The sequence below is a fragment of the Gymnoscopelus microlampas genome (genome assembly GCF_963454915.1).
Source record: "Gymnoscopelus microlampas genome assembly, chromosome: 15".
NCBI lineage: Eukaryota > Metazoa > Chordata > Actinopteri > Myctophiformes > Myctophidae > Gymnoscopelus > Gymnoscopelus microlampas.
The window spans coordinates 48,516,217-48,543,166 of NC_139952.1; the positions used below are offsets into that span (position 1 = coordinate 48,516,217).

At 40.9% G+C, this 26,950-nt stretch overlaps 1 protein-coding gene and 2 long non-coding RNA genes across 3 annotated transcripts; all 3 read left to right on the plus strand.

Annotated features, from left to right (window-relative positions):
- The first annotated feature begins 1,570 nt into the window (after positions 1-1,570).
- LOC311062429 lies at positions 1,571-8,366 on the plus strand. The gene is made up of 3 exons (XR_014602500.1): positions 1,571-1,691; positions 5,279-5,357; positions 8,253-8,366. It is a non-coding gene; the product is annotated as an uncharacterized lncRNA (long non-coding RNA).
- Positions 8,367-11,144: 2,778 nt separating this feature from the next.
- On the plus strand, positions 11,145-12,916 carry LOC311062426. Its single transcript, XR_014602496.1, has 4 exons — positions 11,145-11,214; positions 11,899-11,946; positions 12,052-12,294; positions 12,745-12,916. It is a non-coding gene; the product is annotated as an uncharacterized lncRNA (long non-coding RNA).
- Positions 12,917-14,152: 1,236 nt separating this feature from the next.
- LOC311062424 (uncharacterized protein) lies at positions 14,153-25,129 on the plus strand. The gene is made up of 8 exons (XM_084081449.1): positions 14,153-14,162; positions 14,464-14,534; positions 21,166-21,450; positions 22,749-22,933; positions 23,345-23,464; positions 23,774-23,936; positions 24,434-24,533; positions 25,016-25,129. Exons 2-4 carry the CDS (start codon positions 14,469-14,471, stop codon positions 22,788-22,790), a joined length of 393 nt encoding a protein of 130 aa, XP_083937575.1. The 5' UTR covers positions 14,153-14,162; positions 14,464-14,468; the 3' UTR covers positions 22,791-22,933; positions 23,345-23,464; positions 23,774-23,936; positions 24,434-24,533; positions 25,016-25,129.
- Positions 25,130-26,950: the final 1,821 nt, after the last annotated feature.

Genomic DNA, 26,950 nt, shown 5'->3' on the forward strand with positions numbered 1-26,950 from the left:
TAATCAAAGCAGAATGAAGACTGTGATGAAGCAAGGCAGCAGGCAGCACAGTGTGTTGAAGCTCTGTCTACATGATCCAGAGGGTCGAGGGTTCAAATCCCACCCAGCTCTTTACTCTGAAGCTTTCCCCATGCAGGTCCAGTCCATTGTTTTTCATGAACATTCAAACATCTAAACGAGCAATAGCACAACAATTATACAAACACATTTTAACTGCATATCTTTATATGCATTTTGTTTCATTGTTAAATGTATGTTAGGACACTGTCTACATCACGGGTCTTCAACAGGGGGTCCGGGACCCCTAGGGGGTCCTCAGAGCTACTATAGGGGGTCCACCAAATCTTTGTGTGATAGGATTTTCGTTTTTTTTTTTACATTAACCACTTAAACCCTAGAATTCATTTTCTATGGGGAACATTAGCCAAAAATAGCAGATCTACAAGCTCTCAACGCCTCGCGCTGCGAGGCGTTGAGAGCTTGTAGATCTGCTATTTTTGGCAAAGAGGCTGGTGATCACTGGAAGACTCTGGGAGCATTTTATGGGAGGGGGTCTCACATTTTAAATGAAGCACCATGTGTTGAGGACAATGGGTTGTGATTTAAATATATATATATATTATTATGTGTAAATCTTCTTTTTGTTTGTGCATAATGACAAAAACATCTAAAAGTCACCTTTAGACAGAGACTACAAGGAGTGGAGCAGTCCAAATGTCCCATAATGTCCTATTTTAACTAGTGGTATGTCCCATCCACCCTGTGTCATTTAGCATTGATCTCTTTTCTCTCTGCTCGCTTTAACAGTCAGTTTAAATATTACTTTATCTGATTATTATCTGATTTATTACTCTTTATCTGAACTGAATTATGTGAAGAAAAAAAAACTCTGCTTTGGGCTTATGCTTGATATATATATATATATATATATATATATATATATATATATATATATATATATATATATATATATATATATATATATATATATATATATATATATACACATACACATACATATACATATACATATACTTATATATATATATATATATATACATATACATATACATATATATATATATATATATATATATATATATATATATATATATATATACATATACATATACATATATATATATATATATATATATATATATATATATATATATATATATATATATACACACACACACACACACACACACACACACACACACACACACACACATACTTACATGCCAACTAACAAGCTGTGGCGTAAAGTAACTAAGTACATTTACTTACTGTGGTGACCAACATCGAAAGTCATCGACAGACATTCACCAAAGAGGGCTTGTCCCTTTAAGAGCGGGGGTTAAGGGACGTTATAGTGACTTCCGGTTCCGGGTGAAGTTTGTTGTTGAAGTTTGTTGTTGTTACGCAGTGAATGAATGAATGTAATGTATGTAATGTTCTGCTCAAACTAAACTACCTCGACCTGCCTACGTCTCCTGTCTCATCCTCCATGTTGGTGACTGTGTGTAAACTAAAGGAACATGTTAAAACACATAGAGGATAAAACACGCTCGTGAGAGGAATAACGCAGAATGTAACGAAATACTTCCATAGTGGGCGTGGCGGCGTTGGACGCTTCGACGACGGCACGAGCGATGATGCTGTTGGAGGAGGAGCCACCGCAGCATCCGGTCAGTACGTAACCATGGTTACCATGACGCTCCTCTGTCACAAGCGTCATGGAACCTAAAATTCCTGTTTTTTGATTATTTTACAATGACAAATATTGTACTTTTACTCCACTACCATTATTTGAAAACTACTAGTTACTTTTCAGATATAGCCTACATTATGTTATTATAAAACATACATTAACCACTTTATCCCTATTTTACACCTAGGCTGTTAAAATAAAAATAGATAAATAGGCTGTTAAATAGGCTGTTAAAATTAGATAGCAGATCTACAAGCTCACAACTCGTAGCAATGCGACGAGTTGTGAGCTTGTAGATCGGCTATTTTCAAATATTTTAGTACTTTTACTTTTGGTACTTTAAGTTTTATTATGGACTTTTACTTGTAACAAAGTATAGAACCAATACATTATTGAATATTATTATAGATCTGTTCCCCAGACCTATAACCAATACATTATTGAATATTATTATAGATCTGTTCCCCAGACCTATAACCAATACATTATTGAATATTATTATAGATCTGTTCCCCAGACCTATAACCAATACATTATTGAATATTATTATAGATGTGTTCCCCAGATCTATAACCAATACATTATTTAATATTATTATAGATTTGTTCCCCAGATCTATAATAAACGTTAAGATTTCAAATATAAAGTGCTGACCTCATGGCCACAGATGTTACATTTATGTACGGGTCCTCAGAAGTACCCGCATGTTCCGTATTGTTCATTAAACATAATTTTAATCCGATCGGTGGCCATTTTCACATAGAGTTATCATTTATCGGAGTGCAATACACCTCCCAACCGTTAGGGTCGCGTAGTTGAAAGCATGGTGAAAATACGGAGAAAATGGCCACCGATCGGATTAAAATGCTTTTCATTGAACAATACGGAAGATACGGGTACTTCTGAGGACCCGTACATAATTGTAATATCCATGGCCATGAAGTAAACACTTTATATTTGAAATTTGAACGTTTATGTAGATATACAAGAGATAAATGGAGAAAGTGCAAACACCAGGTTGAAGTTCATCCATGACTGTCATGATATGACGGTCATGTTTCAGGGCTATTCCACTGGGCTGCATTGGTCCCGTTTATTTTATTAAAGTTAGACGTTCGTTTACGCTGGTATTTTATGTAGTTAAGATTAATAATGAACTCACCTTGATGTTGATCCAAATTTACAATTGTGATATGTTATTTCAGCTCATTTCACCTTGTTATTAAATGTTATTTCAGCTAATTTCACCTTGTTATTAAATGAGCTTTTTTTGAAAAATCATGAACATTTGGGCAAATCTTTGAATATATATATATTTTTTAAAGTGAACAACTTTGCATCTGGGGGTCCCTAGAACATTTTTTTTAGATGGGGGACCGTGGCCACACATATCATTTTGGGGGTCCTTGACATGAAAAAGTTTTAGAACCACTGATATATATATGTTGTTTCAGCCCAGTAAACATTTTTGCTTTTAGAAATATATATTGATAGATTTGCTTACATTTTCACGATTAAACATGAATGACCAAAGTCATAATAAAGCCGCATGCGGCAGGCTTTTTTGGGCCTAATCTTTTCATAGACCTGATTACTTGTTTTTTGGATTGCTTGTTTCTCTCGCTTAGCGTCGCAGATTAACGCTGTAATGTTTTTTATGTAAGTGGTGGCAACATTTTGTGACACCACACGGGTCTTCCCAACAATAGCTAAGATTGAAGTCAGTGTGAACATGGCCAAATAATAATAACTTAATAGCCAAACTAGGTCTAATGAAGCACGCCAGCATTTAGGCTAACCCTCCGGCCTGAAGCTCTCTTGTTGTGATTTGTGTTCGTCCATGCTGGCCCCTAATATGGTCTGCTTCCGGGTGGATCAACCTAACTAACAATGAGGATCGTTCTGATTGGTTCCCTTCCCAACTAGTCCCTCAAAAAGAGTAATTCTGATTGGATCTCTTCTCCATTCGTCCCGCCCTAACATTTTCGTCTCGTCTAATTCGTTGACTAACGTGTCCATTACATTTTCGTCTCCCCATTGGCTTAAAAGGGGGGCTTAAAAGGGGGGAAGTGTGATGGACAGCCAGGACAGCCAATGACACTTAGGTGTCACAAAATGTCACTCGGGTGTCGACACTTTTCACTCGGGTGTCGGACTAAGACTAGTGCTGTTTATAGAGCCGCGCTAGCGCATGCGTCTAAAAAATAAATAGCAGATCTACAAGCTCATAGCGCAGCACAGAGTGCGGCGCTATGAGCTTGTATATCTGCCATTTGTCATTAGCCAAATACATCTAAAATGACAGATAAGTTCCCGGTCTTAAAGGGTTAATCCAACATTAGTGTAAGATGTTGACACTGTTTTCTAAATCATTGGTTCTCAAAGTGGGGTCCGGGGACCCCCAGGGGTACTTGAGGGGGTTCCAGGGGATTCCCACACTAAATGATGGATAGGAACCAAATGGAACCTTATGTGTCTGTAACTCTGAGAGTGTACAAATGGAACCAAATGGACCCTAACGGGTCCATTTGGTTCCATTTGTACACTCTCAGAGTTAAATTAACATTGATTTTACAATATGAATTGGGGTCCCAGAGACATACATGCCATTAGATGGGGGTCCGTAGCCTAATGCATGTGAAACTGGGGGTCCTTGGCATGAAAAAGTTTGAGAACCACTGTTCTAAACGACCACAAACCAAGTATTACAGTACCAGCTGATGTATTGTAATAGGCCTTCTGATACTAAACATGAATATGTATGTGTTGTAGGGCTGTTGTATTGTCTTACATTAAACTAAACATGAATATGTATGTGTTGTAGGGCTGTTGTATTGTCTTACATTAAACTAAACATGAATATGTATGTGTTGTAGGGCTGTTGTATTGTCTTACATTAAACTAAACATGAATATGTTAGTGTTGTAGGGCTGTTCTATTGTCTTACATTAAACTAAACATGAATATGTATGTGTTGTAGGGCTGTTGTATTGTCTTACATTAAACTAAACATGAATATGTATGTGTTGTAGGGCTGTTCTATTGTCTTACATTAAACTAAACATGAATATGTATGTGTTGTAGGGCTGTTCTATTGTCTTACATTAAACCATGTGGTTTAAGAAGATTTAGTGTCAAGGCACACATGTATAACCTGACTCTGCCAGATGGGGGCGGTATTGACTTCACAATACAGCTAGTCTTTGTTGTGTTTGTTTTTTAGGATATAGAATGTGTCTCTAGTGGGAAATGAGTGCTGATATAGATAATAATAATTCATAAATAGTTTTATATGTTGCATAATGTGTGCTGCCTTGTCAAATACATGATACAAGCACACCTGGATTGTCTCACACTGTTTTGGGAACCATTGCATTAGACTGTGCAGGTTTCAAGGATGTTTTACTACCTTTAAATTCATGACAATCCCTGACACTTCATCTATTGTTTTAACACTACAGAAGATGTATGTATTGAATTTTGTTTTATTGCAACAATTATTTGCAGTGATATTGCAGCTCATTAATTTAGACCTTTTCTTTTCTTTTCTTTTCCCATTTTCAGGATCTCCACTTTCCAGACGAGCAGAATTGGAGAAGGAAGACTCAGTCCATTACAGACAAGTACTGTAAATAAGCACCATGTATGTACAGTGACTACAGCACCTCATCACTCTTAAGATAATGTCATCTTATTGGGCCAAAAGACGTAAAGTCAACACATTAGTGAGAGAGACAGAGCAGGATATCCTCATTGAATATCATTTAACTGCTGCTGCTAATGCAGTTACAAACCTTCACTGTTTAGTGAAGGTTTGAGTGCCTGCTAGATGCTTTACCAACTACATCAGACTTTCCAATAAACCGACCACTAATTATCAGTGATCAGAGTGAAAATATCAACTCCTAAACCTCAAAGGCTTCATCAGAGTTTCATTTTGAAAGTATAGATGGGGCTGACAACATTGAATCTGAAAATGACTGATAGTGATGAACATAATGAAGATTTACTCATGATAAGTTTAAAATATTGGGCAACATCCTGAGCGTTCAAAGGTAGCCTCCCTGAATGACTGGAGACCGGTGGTCCTTACTCCAATTGTGAGTAAGTGCCTTGAGAGTCTGGTGAGGGACTATATCTGCTCTGTGCTGCCCGACACACTGGACCCATGGCAATTTGCATATCGTTGAAATAGATCAACAGACGATGCAGTTGCCCTGGCTCTCCATTCTGCACTCACCCACCTGGACAAGGGGAAGAACAGATACGTTCGGATGCTATTTGTGGATTATAGCTCGGCTTTTAACACCATCGTCCCCACCAGACTGGATACTAAACTCAAGGACCTGCACTCGTCCATGTGCAGTTGGATACTTGACTTCCTATCGGGCCGGCGTCAGGTGTTGAGAATGGGCAACATTACATCGGACCCCATGACCCTCAACACAGGAGCCCCCCAGGGCTGTGTGCTGAGCCCTCTCCTCTACTCTCTGTATACCTTTGACTGCGCAGCCACACACAGCTCAGATGTCATCATCAAGTATGCAGATGACACGAATGTCATGGGCCTGATTGACAATGACGATGAGACGGCCTACAGAGCAGAGGTCGGAGCACTGACAATGTGGTGCCAGGAGAACAACCTTGCTCTCAATGTCGGTAAGACCAAGGAGATCATCGTGGACTTCAGCAGGCAGGAGAGAGAGCACGCACCCATCTGCATCAATGGTGTGGCAGTGGAACAGGTCGCGGACTTCAAGTTCCTCGGAATAAACATTTGGAGGGACCTCAAGTGGACCACACATACCACGCAGGTGGTGAAAAAGGCCCAACAACGGCTGTACTGCCTCCGGCGTCTGAAAAAGTTCCGAGTGAGCCCCCGCATCCTCAGGGCGTTCTACACCAGCACCATTGAGAGCATCCTGATGAGCGGCACCACCGCTTGGTTCGGAAACTGTACCACAGCCGAACGCAAGGCACTACAGAGAGTGGTGCGAACAGCGCAGCGCATCGTGGGCGGTGAGCTTCCCCCTCTCCAGGCCATACATGAAAAAAGATGTGTGGCTTTAAGGCCGGAAGCATCATCAAGGACACTTTCCACCCGAGCCACGGTCTGTTCAAGCCGCTGCGACACCCACGGCCAGGCAAGCGATGGAGGAGCATCGGTAGCAGCACCACTAGACTCTGGAACAGCTTTTATCCAGCAGTAATTAGGCTGCTGAATGAAAACTAAACTTGCAGACACTGTACACTGAGTTCACTGAACTGTGTGTTTATATAGATATGATCTATGATCTATATTTTAATTACAGACACATTTTTCCCTTAACTTATTACTTAGGCCTACATTAAGCCACTCTCTTAAATGCACTTTACTGTACTTCTACCTCTTCTATCTTTTAACTGCATTAATGGGCTTGTACAATTAAGAATTTCACCCATATTACCTGTAATGTGATGTGACAATAAAGTTTGATTCTGATTCTGATTCTACCGGTTAGGCCTGTCCCCGACTAAGGATTTGTTTAGTCGAATCTAATTGGTGACTAATTGCCGATAGTCGACTGGCAGTCGACTAATGCAATATATTATTTTTTTTGCATAATTCGACTGAGATTGTCAGTGGAATCAGTCTGATTCGACTGCCAATCTCTCAGTCAAATCATGCAAAAATATGTTATGCAATAGAGGAACATTCTATTTGGGCTGTAGGGGTGCTTAGTGTCTGATATAACATATGCTATTGGTTTATCCCAATAAATCATGATGTATATCCTATTTTTGGCAAACTATTAGTTAATTAATATAACAAACTAGGCCAATCTCAGTCGAATAATTAAAGAAATATTATTATTATTTCTTAATTTTTATTTTATAATTCGACTAAGAGATTGGCAGTCAACCCAGACACCCCTCGATTAATTAGTCGACTATTCGACTTATAGAGGTCAGGCCTACTACCGGTACACTTATTTTACAGTTTTTCTTTTCTATACATTTTGAGTAGCCAATTATGTTTTACCCCTTTTTCTCCCCATTTTAGTCGTTAAGCCAATTAATTCCTCTCCACACACATGTCTGTGTTGTCACTGCTGTCGTATCCTACTGACTCACCTGGCAGTGAGGAGCCCCCACCAGGAGGACGTAGAGCCTTCGTCCTACTCCTCCCACCCAACACTCCCCGCTGACAGGTGCCCCCCCCCCCCCCCCCCCCCCCAGCCCGTAGGAGTACATGCAATGACCGATATCACCCCCCCCCCCCCATTATTACCTGTGGTGATTAATCTGTGCAACACATACAGTATGTATACATCTAGGAAGCTCACACTGTGACACATTACGAGCTTGTAGATCAGCTATTTTTGCAGAATGTTTGCTTATTTTCAAGCATGTTCACCTACATGACCAGAACAGGGATGTCACGGTTAATTTACAGAACAATTACATTTGTAACCAACTAAACCAAGTATTCTATATGTTTTGCTTCAACACTGGACTGCAGTCATGTTAAATGTCATTTCCCCTGTGCTCTTTCCAGAGACCTTTTGATGAAGCTAAGCGACCAGAGACCAAGTACACCTCAACAATGTGTCCAACCTCCCACATAGAACCTGAGGACGAAGGAGAACTACGGCAGAAAAGAAGATCCGGGTAATAGTGATCACTCTTTTCTTTGTCTTTTCTCTCTCCCCTCAGCGTGGCCCTGACAGGGCCTGCTGTCTAGGGTTAGTCTGTACCTCTCTCCTTCTTTCTATCACCATGCCATCACACCAATCACAGCTCAGCTTATGCTACCACATGGATTCAGCTAACCACACAGCTCAGCTGACATTGGCTCATAATAACGGCTTGCCTCATGCTAGACCAATCACAGATCAGCTCACACTAAGGCAGGGGTCTTCAACAGGGGGTCCGGGACCCCTGGGGGGTCCTCAGAGCTACTACAGGGGGTCCGCCAAATCTTTGTGTGATTTTTACATTAACCACTTCAACCAAGCATCCGTATTCTAAGGAGAACTTTAGCCAAAAATAGCAGATCTACAAGCGTACAACGCCTCGCGCTGCGAGGCGTTGTACGCTTGTAGATCTGCTATTTTGGCAAAGTGGTTTGTTGTAGGGGAAATAAAGAGCAGACTAAGTACAGAGTGAAAGGTCAGGTATACTAAGTATTGTTTAGGTACATGGTTGAATGTCTAGAAATACACATTAACATGAATCCAACATGATAGTGCTGTGAAACAAGTCTATGAAGCTGCCTATGAAATCTATGAAAAAATAATGGGGGTCCCTACTTTATCTCGCTCTCAGCCAAGGGGTCCTTGGCCTGAAAACGTTGAAGACCCCTGCACTAGGGTGTTGGAGCAGCATTGGTGATGTGTAGGTATTGTTCAAGGTATCATTTATTGAATACTTTATTAACAATTTGCAACTAGTACAGGGGTACAATTATACAAGTAATGCTAAAAGTACAACACAAAGGCCTGATGGCTTGTTTCCATTGTGGTCCTATGTATTCAGACTGTAGACGTGGTTCATTAACATAGTATGACTACATTGTGTATATTGTATTCTTTAGGCCAAACCACCTGAAGTGGGTTTCCCAGGTATTGACACAATGCAATGCATTTATTTTAAATGGGCAGTCTTGGAACTCTGGACAATATAAAGCCCTGTGATCACTGTGACACAGTTAAAAACTAATTACACCTGTCTGACTTTGTACCAACAAAAAACTGACCATTTTGATTACAACACTGGGCTTGTGCATTGGTTGCAGTTAGCCTATATAGTTTTAGCCCAAAATAAATACATTGTGAATGACGTTATGCCAACTAAATGATGTTTTAGGAGAGACACCAAAATCCAGCAAGCCTCGAGCTGTGCGGTCCCCAGACCAGGAAATGAATGGTATGTTGCTATCGATGCTAAAACATCAACTGGATAATTGTTTAAACACAATTTGCAGTATCTTCAATTCTCACACTGGCTGGTTTACCTTTTTAGATTCATTGAATGGCAGCTTCGGCTATTTAAACAATTAGCTGTCTCCTGATCCAAATAACAGTAAGTGAACCCATATTATCATGTGTGTTTGTTCTTGTGAGGAGCGAGCTGGCATCATGCATGCAACAGAAGACATGTTATCTAAATTAAAATGTGTTGCATTTCAGATATAACACCAAGATCAACTCCAGCTCACTACAAAACTCCACCCTCAATGTTATGTCACAATAATAATTATGTGTAGTAGAACACCATGCTTTTAGATGGAGCACTCTGTATACATTTTGTCACAACTTGTTTTCCATTGGCCCTTTGTAGATCTGCTTACTGGCACCTATGGCAACTACCTGTAATCACCACCTGAGCAAGTTCATAATGGTGAGTTATCAAGTATTCAGCAGTCACATAACATAATATTCTGTATGTATATGTTTAAACATCTGTGTTGTGTCATGTGTGTTTTATCACTTTATCTTTATGACGTTTTTGATGAAAGTGTAAATTAGGACGGTGCATTTAGCTTTAATCCCTTTATTTTATCCCTGGGTCAGAGCAATGCAATAAATCTAGGGATAAGCTGAAAGGAAATCAAACATTTCCTTACATGGGCGGTTACAATAGTGTCATATGCTAATAACTTCACTGCCTTGTGCATTTCCTACTGTGTGTTTCAGCTGGGATGTCAGGATTTGGTGCTGCCCATTACCACAGCTCCAGGCCCCACAGCGAGCAAGTACAAGTACTGGTATGATACCCTACTCTTTCACTACACTCACGTTTAGAGAGACGGGGACACAGAACTCAATGAATACTATTTGACATATAAGTAGGACTTACAAAGCAGATTTTATGTTCAGACATCCTGTGGTAGTTGACAACAATATGCTGCAACATCAGGTTGTGTTGCTACTCCCAAACTATAGAGTACAGAAGTCCTGACGTCACTCGTTCATCCCCTGGGTCCTAAAGTCATTTCTCTATGGAGAATAACATTGGGTCATCTTAGAATCGTCTCATATAAGAATTGTGGTCCAAAAATAAACAAACTGTCTCTGCAATATTGTCAGGGGGGTGGCTCTGTATCGTTTATGTATAGAGAGAGATATACATATATAGATATTGTCAGAGAGGTGGCTCTGTATTGTTGTATCGTAGTCAGTCACTTATATTTGATACAGTCTGTTTCTGGTGAAAATTTAACTAATTTGGTGGAAGTAACATTAGCGATTTCTCACCGTCAGTTGATGCTTCAGAGTAAAACCGCCGGGATCATTTGTTTATTTTTGGAACACAGTTCTTATTTGACTCGATATTAAATACGTCTATGGGGATTCAGAACGGGGGGAAATAAACGAGACCCAGGTAGGATGCGTAAATCACGTCAGACTTCGGTGCTCTATAGTGAAATATAACTAATGATTTTGTTGGGATATGGGGAATGGGATGCGGCTCGGTGCAGTACACCCCCCTTGGACCCCCACAACGTGCACAAAATGGTATGCCATTGTATTCCTCTCTAATGAACCCAATGTACTACGAAAATGTAAAGTAATATCTTTGTAGACAAATAAAATCCCACTAGTGGTGTTTTTTGTGTAAATGTTACAGCATCTCTAGACTTCTTTAGTGCCCCCAGTTTGACCCCATGCAGTCAGTGCCTGATCATGGTTGCAATGGTAAGAGAACAAGACGATTGCTCTCTTCTTTGTTCATCTGCCCTCTTTGATTGAATACTTTATCAACAGTTTGAACAAAGTACAGGGGCACAGTTATACAATAATGCTAAAAGCCAAGGCTAACAAAAAGCCCTCAGGGCTTGTTTCCATTGTGGTCCTGTGTATTCAATTCATCTGTATGAGTTCTCTCTCCTGATAGGATACTGAAACTGCCTTTTCTGTTTACTAAAGAGCTGTAGGGAAGGGGAGACCCTGTTACTGACTAAACACTTGATCACAATAACTATCAGAATATATTCACACACACACACACACACACACACACACACACACACACACACACACACACTCACAGACACAGACACAGACACAGACACAGACACAGACACACACACACACACACACACACACACACACACACACACACACACACACACACACACACACACACACACACACACACACACACAGTGATTAAGTCTCATGAACGTTTGTGTTTTACAGATGGAACCACACAGATGCACGGTGATGACACCAGGCTGCTTTTGAAAGGCAAGTCTATTAGACTTGTTAGTGTAATTAGTGTAATTCCTCATGAGTCATTTGCAGGTTATCTTCTATTTTCACTTAACACTTTTCAATGTTATTTTTCTTAAGACATTACCATCCAGAAGATGACTTCAATGCTCTCTGAAGTACTTGTGGTGGTAAAGGACCTGTCCAGAGATGTGATGTTCATCAAGAATGAGTTGGCAGAGGGCAACATGACCCCGGCTGGTAGTCAGGGACCAGGGGTCAGCCACAACCCATATGTTCCCCATCCAGCTGCCAATCGCCAATGAAGACCACTTCAATGAGGCTGAATCATTGCTGAAGAATGAATCAGTGCGTCAAAAGATGGTCATTTATTTGACAGACTGAACTGCATTCATTATGAAATGTTGATAATATCACATTTCCTCAGGGAAAGGGTGCTTAGTTATTGCCCTTTAGCTACTCAACCACATATAATTCTAGTCTACAAGTTCAAAACATGTCACGGTGCATGTAGTGAGCTTGTAGATCTGCTATTTATGGAAAAGTTTTGAAATTGTTCAAATATGTTTTTTTGCATACTGACATGACCAACATTGTGACATCAGGGTTAAAGTGGTTAAACGTAACGACTGGCATGAACCTGACTGAATACCATGGGCTGGAATATCAGTGTATCAAGTGTGTAAAGACAAAGTTGGTCTCTGTGTATGAATTAAGAGTTGCTGTTATGCTGTTTCTAACGTATGTCCCACAGAACGTAGCTCAATACAACAGTTAAAGCAGTGGCACTTTTTTTTCTCTCGTCTGATTTAGATTGCTGGCCTGGCTCTGGTAGGAGGCACCAATTCAGAGAACCTGATCAGACGGATGCTGGAAACTGCTCTGACTAACGCCTTGGCCTGTCACTACAACTGGGCTGGAAAGAAAGACAAGCGTTGCAGCAGCAAGAAGCCATTCAAGGAAACAGCAATACAAGACTGCATGTTTGGTGAGTTTCCTCCCCTGCAAACTACTTATAGCTTAAGTTTAGGGAGTGAGGTGTGACTGATGGTGATTCAGAACATAATTATGCTCTTTGTGAGCCATATAGTACCGAGTTTGAATCCAACTCCTATAATGTATTGCATGTCTCCTCTCTGCCCTTGTTTCATGTCTCTCTGTAATCCCCTGTTGAAGAATAAAGCATGAAATGACAAAACTTAATCTAACAGAAAAGGTTAGGTTGGAATCAGGTGATGGTGAAAGTGCAAGCTATAAGAAATAAACCCAAAAAAGACAACCTAATTGGTGAGCTTTAAAGGTGCTCTGATGCAAATGTTATTACCTGGATAGAGCCAGGCTAGCCGTTTGCTCCTCTTTCCAGTCCAGTCTATCAGCTAACTGGTGCTGACTGTAGCTTGTGTTACTGTACAGAGTGAGGGTGATTTTCTTATTAATATAACAGGAAGTTGAATGGGACATACACACACACACACTCTCTCTCTCTTCCTCACTCTTATTTTTGTAATCTTGTCTTTCAGCTTAGGGTACCCCGCCACACTCTATTGTGTTTTTCTTGTGCATACAGTACAAGGTTTACAGCCTCATGGACAATACTGTTCTTTCATTGACAATAGACTGTTGTTGTGTGTTGATTTGTCCTCTGCATTTATTCCATGGCGTTTGGGGAGCAATAACAGGTTAAGAGTCTTGCTCAGGGACGCATTGCTGGCATATATGGCCTGGAATCGTACCTGGAACAACCAGGGACAGTATTTAAAAAAAATTGGGTCATTTTATCGTCTACTCGGGCTTTTGGCAGCACCTCGGACAGTTTTTAAGGTGCTTGCTTCAGTATTTAGATATTTGATATTCATTTTATCAGACACGCCCCTTTCCTTTACAAACCCATTGTAACTTCAAACTCCATTTTAACCATGTTAGATTCATCAGAAACAACCGTACTGGGTTCTGGTGACTGATATTGTCCTCCTAATACGTGAGGAGACTGTGTTTTTTCAATTTCTTTTTTCATTTATTTGTTATAATTTGTTTGGAAAATGAAAAACATGTAATATAATAATACAATAATAAAGTGTTTGTGTGTGTGTGTGTGTGTGTGTGTGTGCGTGTGCGTGTGCGTGTGCGTGTGTGTGTGTGTGTCAACCCGCTCTCACTCTCAAGGCGTCAAGATCTGCTTACTGGCACCTATGGCAACTACCTGTAATCACCACCTGAGCAAGTTCATAATGGTGAGTTATCAAGCAGTCAGCAGTCACATAACATAATATTCTGTATATATATATATATGTTTAAACATCTGTGTTGTGTCATGTGTGTTTTATCACTTTATCTTCATGACGTTTTTGATGAAAGTGTAAATTAGGACGGTGCATTTAGCTTTCATCCTGTTATTTTATCCCTGGGTCAGAGCAATGCATTAATCTAGGGATCAGCTGAAAGGAAATCAAACATTTCCTTACATGGGCGGTTACAATAGTGTCATATGCTAATAACTTCACTGCCTTGTGCATTTCCTACTGTGTGTTTCAGCTGGGATGTCAGGATTTGGTGCTGCCCATTACCACAGCTCCAGGCCCCACAGCGAGCAAGTACAAGTACTGGTATGATACCCTACTCTTTCACTAAACTAACGTTTAGAGAGATGGGGACACAGAACTCAATGAATACTATTTGACATATAAATAGGACTTACAATGCAGATGTTGTGTTCAGACATCCTTTGGTAGTTGACAACAATATGCTGCAACATCAGGTTGTGTTGCTACTCCCAAACTATAGAGTACAGAAGTCCTGACGTCACTCGTTCATCCCCTGGGTCCTAAAGTAATTTCTCTATGGAGAATAACTTTGGGTCATCTTAGAATCGTCTCATATAAGAATTGTGGTCCAAAAATAAACAAACTGTCTCTGTGATATTATCAGGGGGGTGGATCTGTGACGAGCTCCACAGATCCAAGCCTCCAGCCACAGTGCATTACAGGCACAGATGATCTATAGATCTATTAACAGACCCAAGCCTCCAGCCACAGTGCATTACAGGTACAGATGATCTATAGATCTATTAACAGACCCAAGCCCCCAGCCACAGTGCATTACAGGTACAGATGGACCAATACTATATACAATATAATGATGTACCCATAGCATTGTGGTTGGAAGGATGGCGGGGGGGTGCGTGCTGGTGGTGGCTCTGCTTGCCCTTGTTTAAAACCTGATATTTACAAAATGGAGGATGAGAAGGTGATAGTGGAAGACGAGCTTTTACATTTTTTTTGTGGTAAAAATGAAGGCACTAAGCCAGGATGAAACTTAACTGTCTATGAACACGAACATCTCAGTTGTATCTTACAATGCGCGAGGACTGCGTGTTGGCCACAGTGAATCTGATAAATCACGCCGTATTGTTGTGGACAGTCTGTTAGAGAGGTGTGACATTTTGTTAAGACCTTCCAGGCCTTTTGTGTCCAGGAAGGTCTCCTGGACACACAAGACCTGGAAGGTCTTAACTCCATCCATAAGGACTTTCACGGGGCGGGGGAATCCACCACCGACCTGTGTTCTAAAGTGGTACGAGGGAGGATACCAGGGGGAGTTGCCGCTCTGTGGAACAAAAAATATGAGCAGTTGGTTAATGTCATTAGATTAGGAGTGGACTGGGCAATTGGAATTGAACTGTGTTGTAGCGACAAAAAGTTAATCTTTTTGAATGTCTATACACCATATGAATGCTATCAGAATGAAGATGAATATCTTAGCAGAATGGCATTTATTATGTCTTTCATCCAGGATAATCCTTCCACCTGCATATATGTTGTTGGTGACATGAATGCTGATGTGTCTGATACTAACTCCTTATTTGGAAAGCATTTAATGCAATTCTGTGTAGACAGCGGTTTGATTTTGTCTAGCAAAGTACTTTTGCCTGAGAAGAGCTATACTTATATTAGCGAGGCTTGGCACACTACTTCCTGGCTTGATCATTGTCTCTGTACAGTAGATGCACATGACTCTATTGATAAAATGGAGATTACGATATGATACGATACGATACAACTTTATTGTCAGCTTTCACCGAAATTTGCTTTGTGTCCATGACGTCACCGTTCAAGATACAGGCAGGACATACACAATACATTACACAAAGTACATTACAGGACATACATCACAGAAGCAGACAGAAACAAGAACAGTAGAACAAATCCTCTTGGTTTACCGACTTTGGTTTAAAAGCAGAACAGACTGATGTACAAAAGAGTTTTTTAGCCTGTTTTTCTTATATTTAGGGACTCTAAACCGCCTCCTGGAGGGCATCAGTTGATACATTTAAAACATGTAAGGGGTCAGAGGAGATACTCTTTGCCAGTCTAAGCATACTATTGATCTGGGCCTCTTTAAAGGAACGCAACACAGCCTCGACTGGCTGGAGATTGTCTATGATATGGCTACCTCTGACCACATACCATTTTGTGTGGTGTTAAATACGGGGCAATTTACCAGTGTTGGTAAATTGTGTTTATTTAAATACGGGCAATTTACCAGTGTTGTTGCCTGTGGATAACAGCTTAAGTGCAGGGAAAATTGGCTGGGCTAAACTGAACAAGAGAGATCTTGATAAATATATTAATAGTTCTGATGCCTTGCTAGGTAATATTAAGGTGCCAAAAGATGCTCTATTGTGTCGATACATGAACTGCAGAAATGTTCAACACTGTAAAGAGCTATCTACCTTGTATGAGTCTATTGTGGAGTCACTCTGTATCTCCAGCAGGCCTCTCATCAAACATAGGCCAAAAGCATGTCATGCTAAGCCAGGGTGGAATGATCACGTCCAAGAGCTTCATGCAGAGGCTAGAATGGCTTTTAAAAGATGGTCTGAGTCTGGCAAAAGTAGACATGGCCCTCTGTTTGAGTATAAAAAAACACACTAATGCTAATTTTAAATATGCCCTTAGGTTTATTAAAAGAAATGAGAATGTAATGACGTCAGATTCACTGGCAAAGAAGCTACAAAAGCATAATGTGAATGATTTCTGGAAGGAAATTAAAATGATAGACAATTGTAAAACATCTCTTCCATCAAATATAGATGGAGTGAGTGGTTCTGATGAAATGTCACAGCTATGGCAGAGACAATATTCTGAGCTGTTCAACTGTGTAAAAAGTAATCTGGTTGTAGTGGAAAATGTAGATTTTAATGATGAGGTGATTGTTACTCCTGCTGAAATTCATGATAATAAGGCCTGTGGTCTGGATAAGATAACAGCTGAACATCTTAAGCTAGCCAGTAAGAAACGGTGTCCTCTGGTTGCTATGTGTTTTACAGGTTATTTTGTTCATGGGTTTTTACCTGTTTCTATGCTCTCTGTTGTGTTAGTGCCGGTCATTAAAGACAAAGTGGGCAAGTCAAACAGCTCAGATAACTATAGACCAATAGCCTTGGCCAGCGTCTTGTCCAAAGTGCTAGAGACAATTCTACTGAGTAGACTTGAGAGGTTGATCATGTCTGCTGATAACCAATTTGGATTCAAACGAAAACATGGCACTGATTTGTGTATTTTTGCACTTAAAGAGATTTTAGATAAATATAGTAGGCAGAATTCTACTTTGTTTGTATCTTTTATTGATGCCTCTAGGGCCTTTGACCGCATTAATCATGAAAAGTTATTCTTAAAACTGACGCAAAGAGGGGTCCCTAGTTTCTTGTCAGAATGTTGGTGTTCTGGTATGCTCACCAGACAATGAGAGTAAAATGGGGGAAGTCAATATCTGCTCCTTTTCATGTGACCAATGGTGTCCGTCAAGGTGGAATTATTTCTCCTTTCCTTTTTAATGTTTATATGAATGATTTATCATTGATGTTAAATGCATGTGGGACAGGGTGTAGAGTTGGTGACTCGTTAATTAAACACCTGATGTATGCGGATGATTTGGTCATCTTTAGTCCATATAGTGCTGGGCTACAACAGCTACTGAGGATATGCTCACAGTATGGCTTTGATTTTAATATAAAATACAACGCTAAAAAGAGTAAGGTCATGATTGTCCGAAGTACGGAAGACAGACAATCTACCTTTCCTGACTTCTATCTGGCTGGCACTGCCCTTTGTGTGTGTAGTGAGATTACTTATTTGGGATATATTATCTCCAATGACCTATCAGATGACAAGGACATCTATAGGCAGCGGCGTAAGCTGTATGCCCAAGCAAACATGCTGTGTTGCAAATTTAGCATGTGCTCAGTACCTGTGAAGATCTCTCTGTTTAGATCCTTTTGTACACCACTGTATACTGCCCACCTTTGGAGTCGCTACAGGCAAGGCAGCATCAGACGCCTTACAGTGGCCTATAATGACTGCATGAGGCTGCTGCTGAGAGCTCCAAGAAGCTCCAGTGCAAGCCAGATGTTTGTTAGTGTTGGGGTACCCACCTGCTCTGCTGTGCTAAGTAACCTTATGTATAGGTTTATGTGTAGAGCATCTGAGTCAGTAAATGACATAATCGCTGTAATAACGGACCCAACACGCAGTGCTGTCAGGTTCACCTCTAGACTGTGGAACCATTGGCGCACATGTCTGTATGTCAGAAACTCAACAATGTGGGATATTTGCAGTTTTTTTTTTATTCATTTTATTTTCTGTTTTTATTGTGTGGTGTTGTATTATTGTGTTATGGATCTTCCTAGGTCTGAAATTGAATTGAATTGAAGTACTCACAGTTTTTTTACTCAGGTAAAAGTACAAATACTGCTGTGTAGAAATACTCTGTGTTATTATTATTATTAGCCTTTGACTCTTACATGGGCCAGTTTCGAATTGCAGCCATCTAGGTACTCTTTTACAGCGGTTTGAAAGGAGTATAATGTTTCACACTCCTTCACGACTTTTGATAGGGCATTCCACATTTTTGTGGCAAAGCAGAGATCCCTTGTTAGTGCCAAATCTGGGTTGAACGTGATCAGTGGAGTGACGGGTACATGGGTGTCTTTGTGGTGTAGTGTATCTTGTAGACCAGGCCTATTGCAAGTTGCTGTACTCTGTCCTCAACCCTGAGCCATCTGACCCTAGAGAAATGAGCAGGGGTTAGATGAGTCGTAGATGTATAAGGCCAAGGAGTAGCCTTACTAGTTTGTTTTGGGATGTCTGGAGCCTTGTTTTTAAGGCCTTTAGTGGTGTTGTGGTTCCATGAGGAGCATGCATAGTCGAAGTAACCTTGGATGAGTCTTCCTGCTAGAGTCCTCAAAGTATTCTTACTGACCAGAAAGGAGATCCTATACAAAAAACGTGTTCTTTGGTTGACTTTTTTGATGACTCTTGTTACCATGTTATCACTGTGAAAGATTTGGCTCTTCTGTAGGTTATTTCCTCTTATCTTGTGATAACATCGTCACCCACTTGAAGCCGTGGGCTAGTGGCGCTTTGTGTGAGCTTGTAGATCTGCTATTTTTGACAAGCGACACCATTGTTAGACAAAGTATAAATCAGACATTTTCATGTCAAGGACCCCCTACATTGATATGCATTTGGACCCCCGTCTGAATAGATGTTGTGCCAGGAGGGCCCCAACGAAAGATTTGTGTTTAAAACTTTCAAACATAATTCAGAAAACACAAACCATGAATGTTCAAAATGTAGATCTGCTGTTTGTGAGATTGAACCCATGACCTTTTGAACATGTAGAGAGCATCTTAAGTTAAGACCAGGAACACATCTGTGTCATTTTAGCTATAACCATTATCTCATACTTTGGCTATTCAAAGATATCAGATCATAGCACGACACTGGCTACGTTTACATGGACAGGTTTATTCCACTTCAATTCGGAATGAATGCTCATTCAGAATAGAAATGCTCATGTAAACGCATCGGTATGGCCATACCGGTCTGATCCCAATGACATTTCATTCGGGTTTGAAGGGCTGGTATATACCGATAGAATCGGGCTACATTGCCCATGTAAACGCACTGGTATCAGACTGGTATACATTTGTTCTTTTGCGCATGTGTCATTGGCTAGCGCGGTGACGTCCCCCGCCCCCAACCTGGCCCGAAGCACTCTGCGCATGACCAGAGTTCTATTCCGAATGAATGCTTTGCCCATGTAAACGATTGAGGAACAGGAATACTTTTATTCAGGTGCCATGTAAACAGTTGGGTACACATTTCTATTCGGAATGAGTTCATTCTGAATGAATAAATATTGTGCATGTAAACGCACCCACGCTATGAGCTTGTAGATCTGTCATTTTTTGAAAAATCATGAAAATGTGTGCAAATCTTTGAATGTATATATATTTTTTAAGTGAACATTTGTAACTCAAGTCTTTATTTTTGGAGGTCCCTGAAACAACACATTTGACTTTTTTTTTTTTTTTTAATATATAATTTCAAAGATTTGCTCAACTTTTCACGATTTAAAAAAATAGCAGATCTACAAGCTCATAGCGCAGCACTCAGTTGTTGACGTGCCTTGTTTTTTAAAGGTTTTAACCACTTTATACGGCCTAGGTTGGCCACTTGATGGCGCCATTTGACCAGGTATTTTAATCCCACTGATGAAGCGACGGTGAACAGCTGCATCAAAAGCTTAACCTCTTAAACCAGTGGTTCTCAACCAGTGGATCTTTAACTATTGAGAACGTAAAATGAAACCAAATGGAACCTTATTTATATGAGAGCATTGGCCGTACTGACGCACGCTGGAATGATTACCAACGTTTGTCTGTGACTGTGTTGTGGTATTAAATCATGCTGCAGTGTTTTTAGATCTTACCACAATACTGATATTCAGCACGATGTACAATTTATTTTTTTAAATTTCAATTGAAAAGAAAAGGGGCAATCCTTCTTGAAGGTAAAGCCTTTATTGAATAGCTATAACGGGTCCATGTGGTTCCATTTGTACACTCTCAGAGTTAAATTAACATTGATGTTACAATATGAATTGGGGTCCCAGAGACATACATGCTATTAAATGGGGGTCCTTAGCCTAATGCATGTCACACTGGGGGTCCTTGAAATTAAAATGGTTGAAAATCACTGCTAGAGAGCCGTAAAAATCTTCTATTATGGGGGTCCCTGGCTTATCTTTTCAAATGGGGGTCCGCGGGCTAATAAGACTCTATTTGGGGGTCCTTGGCACGAAAAAGTGTGAGAACCACTGATTTAGAAAAGGGTTTGGACAGCTGCTTTTTACAACAAACCCTCAAACGTGTTGCTCTGCTCCGTTCCCCAGGTGGTGAAGCTTCACACCAAGCTGGGGAAACCCATCCCTTCCACGGAGCCCAGCGTGGTCACCCAGACCTCCTCCTCCACCACGGCCGCCCCCAGTAAGACCCCCTCCTCTGGCCTGGGCAGCTCCAGCACCACCTCTTCGTCCCTGTCCATGGGCACCTCCTCCTCACAACTCCTCCTACCTGAAGCCGGTCAACATAGTGAACTCGGCAACAGTCTGTCGTCTGCCAACTCCACCGCCCCACCCCCGTCAAGAAGGCCTCCGCCCCCAAGATCCACTCTGTCGGTCAGTAGGTCCCCTTTGAATTTTGACGTCTCCTGGCGGTATTTGACAATGACTTAATTCTTCACCTTGTTGCCATTATGCTCTGTACTGTGTTTTTGCTGTATTCCTGTTTGATTAGTATAGCTCTGCATTTAAACAGTTCAACCACATGAATCCTAGCGTCCCTATTCGGGGCTTGTCGTAATAGGCAAACATTCAGTGAAAACAAAAATCGTCTCACTACACGTCACGAGGCATTGTGTGAGCTTGTAGATCGGCAGAGATTGATGAGTGATAGAAAAGGACGGGGCCAATTACAGACCCCTTGCACACCCATCTAAGTATATAGGGTTTAAGTCATTGAACCCCTATGTACTTATCACACAATGAATAAAGAAAACGACTTCCATTTTCACTTTAAAAATGATGAAACATTTTTTTTGGACAATTTGCACCTATAATGAAGACGTGCCCAAAATAGGGACACCAGGTTGAAAGTGGTTCAAACACTCATCACTAATAAAGAGTGAAGCTGGTTTCACAGAGCGTGCTTTGCACTCAAAGGCTACATGCCAATGTCTGGATAAGTCTCTGCCAACTTGTGTAGTGATGGACGGCGACCAGGCGTGCGTTTCCAAACCTAAAATTTCTTGAAGTTCTGTGCCTTGTAGAATAACAAGTGTATAACCTAGTTTAACCATGCAGTCAAATGGCCAATAGTTCACTCCTGGCCCTTGCAAATGGAAACGATCCTTGTTTTCCTTTTTTTTTTTTATTATTGTGATTTATTGCATTTGTATGCTGTCCATTAGTCAAAGCATCTGTGGACTAGTGACTCCTCAGTAAAATGTAAAATGGAATGTCACAGTTTTAAGTAAACCAATACTAAGAATCTTTGAATGGGATTGTGTGTTAATAGTGATGTTTTGTTTGTTTTTGCATGATCAAAATTTTGATTTGCAAATTCTTATCGGTTAATCAATTCATTTTTTGTGTGTATTTACGATTAGAGGTTGGGTGTTCACTAATGTCTATGGTAAGTTTACGGTAACTTTTGATTGAAAAATAAGGCCCTGCTACAAATAATAACTTCTCTAGCTGTGGTCTTTTGGAGCAGTAAGGATGAAGTCATTAGGAGACACAATTTCGGGTTTTATCGTATTTGTTGGCTGTTCACTTCATCCAATGCCATCTGCAAACTCACAACACCTTGCATCGCCTATTTTCGCCACTAAATAGGCAATTTATGAAATATTGGAAGAGGGTTTGTGCCCAATAGCAATGGTCTGAGACCCTACCTCCCCCTTCACCCCTTGCAGGAGGAAACAAACTGCAGACCACGGCGAAAGCGGATGAGATGAAGGCGGCGGAGATATCCAAGCCAACGCCACCCTCCATGGCTGCCCCAGAGACCAAGAATGATGTCTCTGATTGGCTGTCTGCGGCGGCGCTAGCTGCACTGCAGAACGACGTGCAGCCTGTTGGACACGACTACGTTGAAGAGGTATTCTGACAGTTCACTTGGGTGTTGCTTGCCAAAAATAACTGATCTACATGCTAACACGTCGTATCACGACACATTGTTAGCTTGTAGATCAGTTATTTTTGTGAGTATAAATGATATTGTTAAATTGTCCTTTTTTTTTTTTTGCACTCCATCAAACACAAGTATAAAAGAGTTAAAATGAAGACTGGCTCTGAGTACAATTGTATTTTTACGGCGTTGCTCGGCCCTACCTGTCTATGAGAGGGTCTGTGTGTCACAAACCACAGGACCGATCAGTGCTAAACTTTGCATGCACGCTACACAGAATTAACTCCACATTGGAGCCATGCTGTTGGATCCTATAAGAGTTCAAGTTAAAAACCACTGCTATAGAGGGAATTGAACATTTTGTGTTACCCATCTCCTTAGGTCCGCAACGATGAAGGCAAAGTCATCCGCTTCCACTGCAAGCTGTGTGAATGCAGTTTCAACCATCCCAACGCGAAGGAGATGCATCTGAAGGGAAGGAGGCATCGACTGCAGTACAAGGTTGGTACATTTTCATAGGTGCAGGCACAAGTGTTATTATGCCTAATGTATTATCTTTGGCTGATGTCGCTTGCTGATAAGAACTGATCTTCAAGTCATGTTTTAGCTTTTAGTGCAGATGTATTTTCCACGGAGATTTGATGTAGAGGGGAAAACGGGAGGGAATCAAGTATAGACCGCTGGGTGATCCCAGTCGACTAAGTATATAGGGTTTAAGTGGTTCATCAGTGGACATTATCCATGTCTAATCTGCTGAACTCCCAGGTCACTGTTTTTTTTTTTCTTCCCCAAACTGCTGAAACTTTCCAGGCGTTATGAAGAGGACATGTACTGGAGACGCATGGAAGAAGAGCACCACTGGGATGACAGACGCCGTATGCCCGACGGAGGCTATCCTCAGGGGCCCCCTGGGCCGCCCGGTCTCTTGGGGGTCCGGCCTGGCATGCCCATCCCTCAGCCTCAGGGACCTGTGGTAGGTCCTGGGTCCTCTGAATTTTTGGGCGGTGTAGCCGTCCCTATATGTGAGGTTGGGACATTGACATTTGCTGAACTGTGATTGGCCACCCATTGTACCCCCCAAACCCTGCACTGTGATTGGCCACCCATTGTACACCCCTTCCACCCACAATGGGTGGCCCCTGTCAGAGGGACAAAAAAAGAGAAAAAATGTTCAGCCACTGACGGGTGTGTGTTTTGATTGTAGCTAGAATTTAAGGGGGAAGTCACGTGCACACACACACACACACACACACACACACACACACACACACACACACACACACACACACACACACACACACACACACACACACACACACACACACACACACACACACACAGGAAGAACCAGTGCAACATGTCATGTTTCCCCCAGTCCACTGTCTAGCAACTGTGAAGATGGTTCCTTATAGTAAATGCATATCACTGGAAAGTATTGCAGCAGTATATGTGGTTTCTACACTGTTACAGGTGGTCCAAATGCTGGCGACAGAGCTCCCGTCTGTGAGGAAAACCAGCTAACCACAGAAACCCAGTGTCGTGAGGCCATTGTATATGTGGCTGTATGTATGTATGTGGCTCTTCAACTGCCTTGCATTAACCCACTAAGACCTGAGGAAGCATCTGTGTCACTTTTTCATTTGAGCTAAAAAGCATTATTTTACACTCAAAAATAGCAGATATACAAGCTCATAGCGCGGCACCGAGTGCCGCGCTATGAGCTCGTAGATCTGCTATTTTTTGAAAATATATATTCTTTTAAAGCGAACAATAACTCAAATCTTTGCTTCTGGGGGTCCGTGGAACAAAATATTTTGAGATGGGGGTCCGCGGCCAAATTCATATCATTTTGGGGGGTCCTTTACATTTTGCAGAATATAAATTATACAGCAGAAAATGTCCATATGGTTCATCTTGCATATTGTGGCAATAAAAGTGATTCTGGAGGCTACCTAATCGTGACCAAAACATCCCATTGCGATCCGGCTCTAAACTGTTTGCAAACGGTGACTAATTTTAACAGCAAGTTCTAATAAAGTTCTCTTTTCACAGACTGGGACCAGTGTCCAGGGGCATCTGGACAGCATCACAGAGAGCCTTCAACCCTATCTGCTTGCTGTGGGTACCCAGAAGAGTGTGATTCACAAGTACTTCATTGTGATTGACAAACGTGCAATCCCTTGTAAGTCACCCAACGCCTGCCCGACTGCCCGGGGCAGGTAAATAAAATGGTAGGGCAGGTGAAGTTTGCTATCTGGTTGCCCGACGGGCAGGTGCGCATTTTGAGTGGGGATGCAACCGTTTTTTGTTTTGGTATAAAACACAACACGAGATATCCGTCTTTAGACACTTGAGCGTGGCCAGAGCGCTCCGTCTCCCCCTCTCCCTCTCTCTCCCACACACACACACTCTGAACCTGCGACACGGCGAAAACAGCTAATCTACAAGCTCACATAATACTGAAGACGCAACTAGTTATAAATCACCGGGTTGCAAAATCACGTTTGGAATCTAGTGTGAAGAGATACGTTTGGGAGAAAGTGGAGTTGATGACGAGCACGGCTGCTTGCATCCCACCCGCGATATAAAACAAAAACACCTGCTGACTTTTGTCACATGTGCTGCAGTTCCCTACTTGTCTCTAACTGACGTGTAAAAATACAAGAAGCAGCTTGTAAAGCCTTCCTTATGTCAGTATCAGTTCAAAACGGCAGCGCAGGAACAGGCCGCGCTTTACCCAAACAAATGTAGTGGGCGGGATTCACGTGTCCGTCGATCTTCCCTGCTGGAAACTAACCGAAACTAATTTAACAATAGCGTGCGCGGAGCAGACAAAACCACGGAAAGATATTCACATTTGAACTTACTCTTTCATCATAGAAACAAGTGGGCTTATAACCAAAACCAAGATTTTTTTCCCCGTGCACTTCTAAATTGGCTGAATTTACTTAAAAGTTAGAATATAATTTTGGATAATAACAGTAATAGTAGTAATAATAATCATTATAGCATCAATAATATATCTGTCAATAATAAACTGTCTACAGGCATTGTAATAGTTACCATAATATATAATTGTATAATTATCACTAATAACTATAATTAACCTATATATAGAATCATAAAATATAGCCATACTATTATTACATATATAATCATAATAACAACAACTATAATAACAATAATTGATTGGACATTATACCAAATATATTGATGGTGTTGCTTACAGTAAAGGTACCAATAATACAATTGTGTTAATAAATACTTTAAACTATATCTGCTCTGCTTTGTCCCTACTTATTATTCTTTTTACCATGTGGTTGAAAAGTGAATCTATATGTTTGGTAATGTATTTAGTCACATGTATTTAACATTTACAATGAATACAGATGTGTGTGGTTTTTCACTACTAAAGCTGAACAAAAAGTGAAACTTTGGAATGTAACCTCTCATTAATGCCTAAGCCCATACACATATGAACATAATACACAAAAGTTGTTTGTTTAACTGACAATAATTTTTGCCTTCTACAATCTGGTGTTTTAATTTATTTGACCAACTTATCCACTTAACGGTTTGATCCATGCAAGAGTCAAAGCTTGTAATTGAAAGTGTTGTCAGACTATAATATCTGCCTGCTGGATGGAATGGACTTCAATCCCTCTACTGTGTGTAAAACTGTGAAGCAATCTACATAGACATTAGAGCTTATCCAAAACTCCTGCCTGGTGATGACAAGTCTGTCACAATGTAGGCTAAACAATAGTTTTTCATTGTGGTATTGACACCATTCAGTAACATTTATGTGCCTGATATGCTGGGGAGTATCTATTTTACAATATACAAAATGGTATGGCTTCAACCCAGCTACTAGCCAGGTCGACAAGTATCGTAGGCTAATGGTTCCACATGTATTATATGGTGAGACATTCCCAAGTACATTACAAGGTATTTAATATCTATTATCAGGCTGGGGAAAAATAGGTG

Bases quoted from the DNA above. Each gene is read 5' to 3' on its own strand.
- LOC311062424 (XM_084081449.1), top strand. From the start codon at position 14,469: ATGTCAGGATTTGGTGCTGCCCATTACCACAGCTCCAGGCCCCACAGC. The intron at 14,535-21,165 runs GTATGATACCCT...TCCGTTCCCCAG, and splicing joins GCGAGCAAGTACAAGTACTG to GTGGTGAAGCTTCACACCAA. The intron at 21,451-22,748 runs GTCAGTAGGTCC...CACCCCTTGCAG, and splicing joins CCCCAAGATCCACTCTGTCG to GAGGAAACAAACTGCAGACC.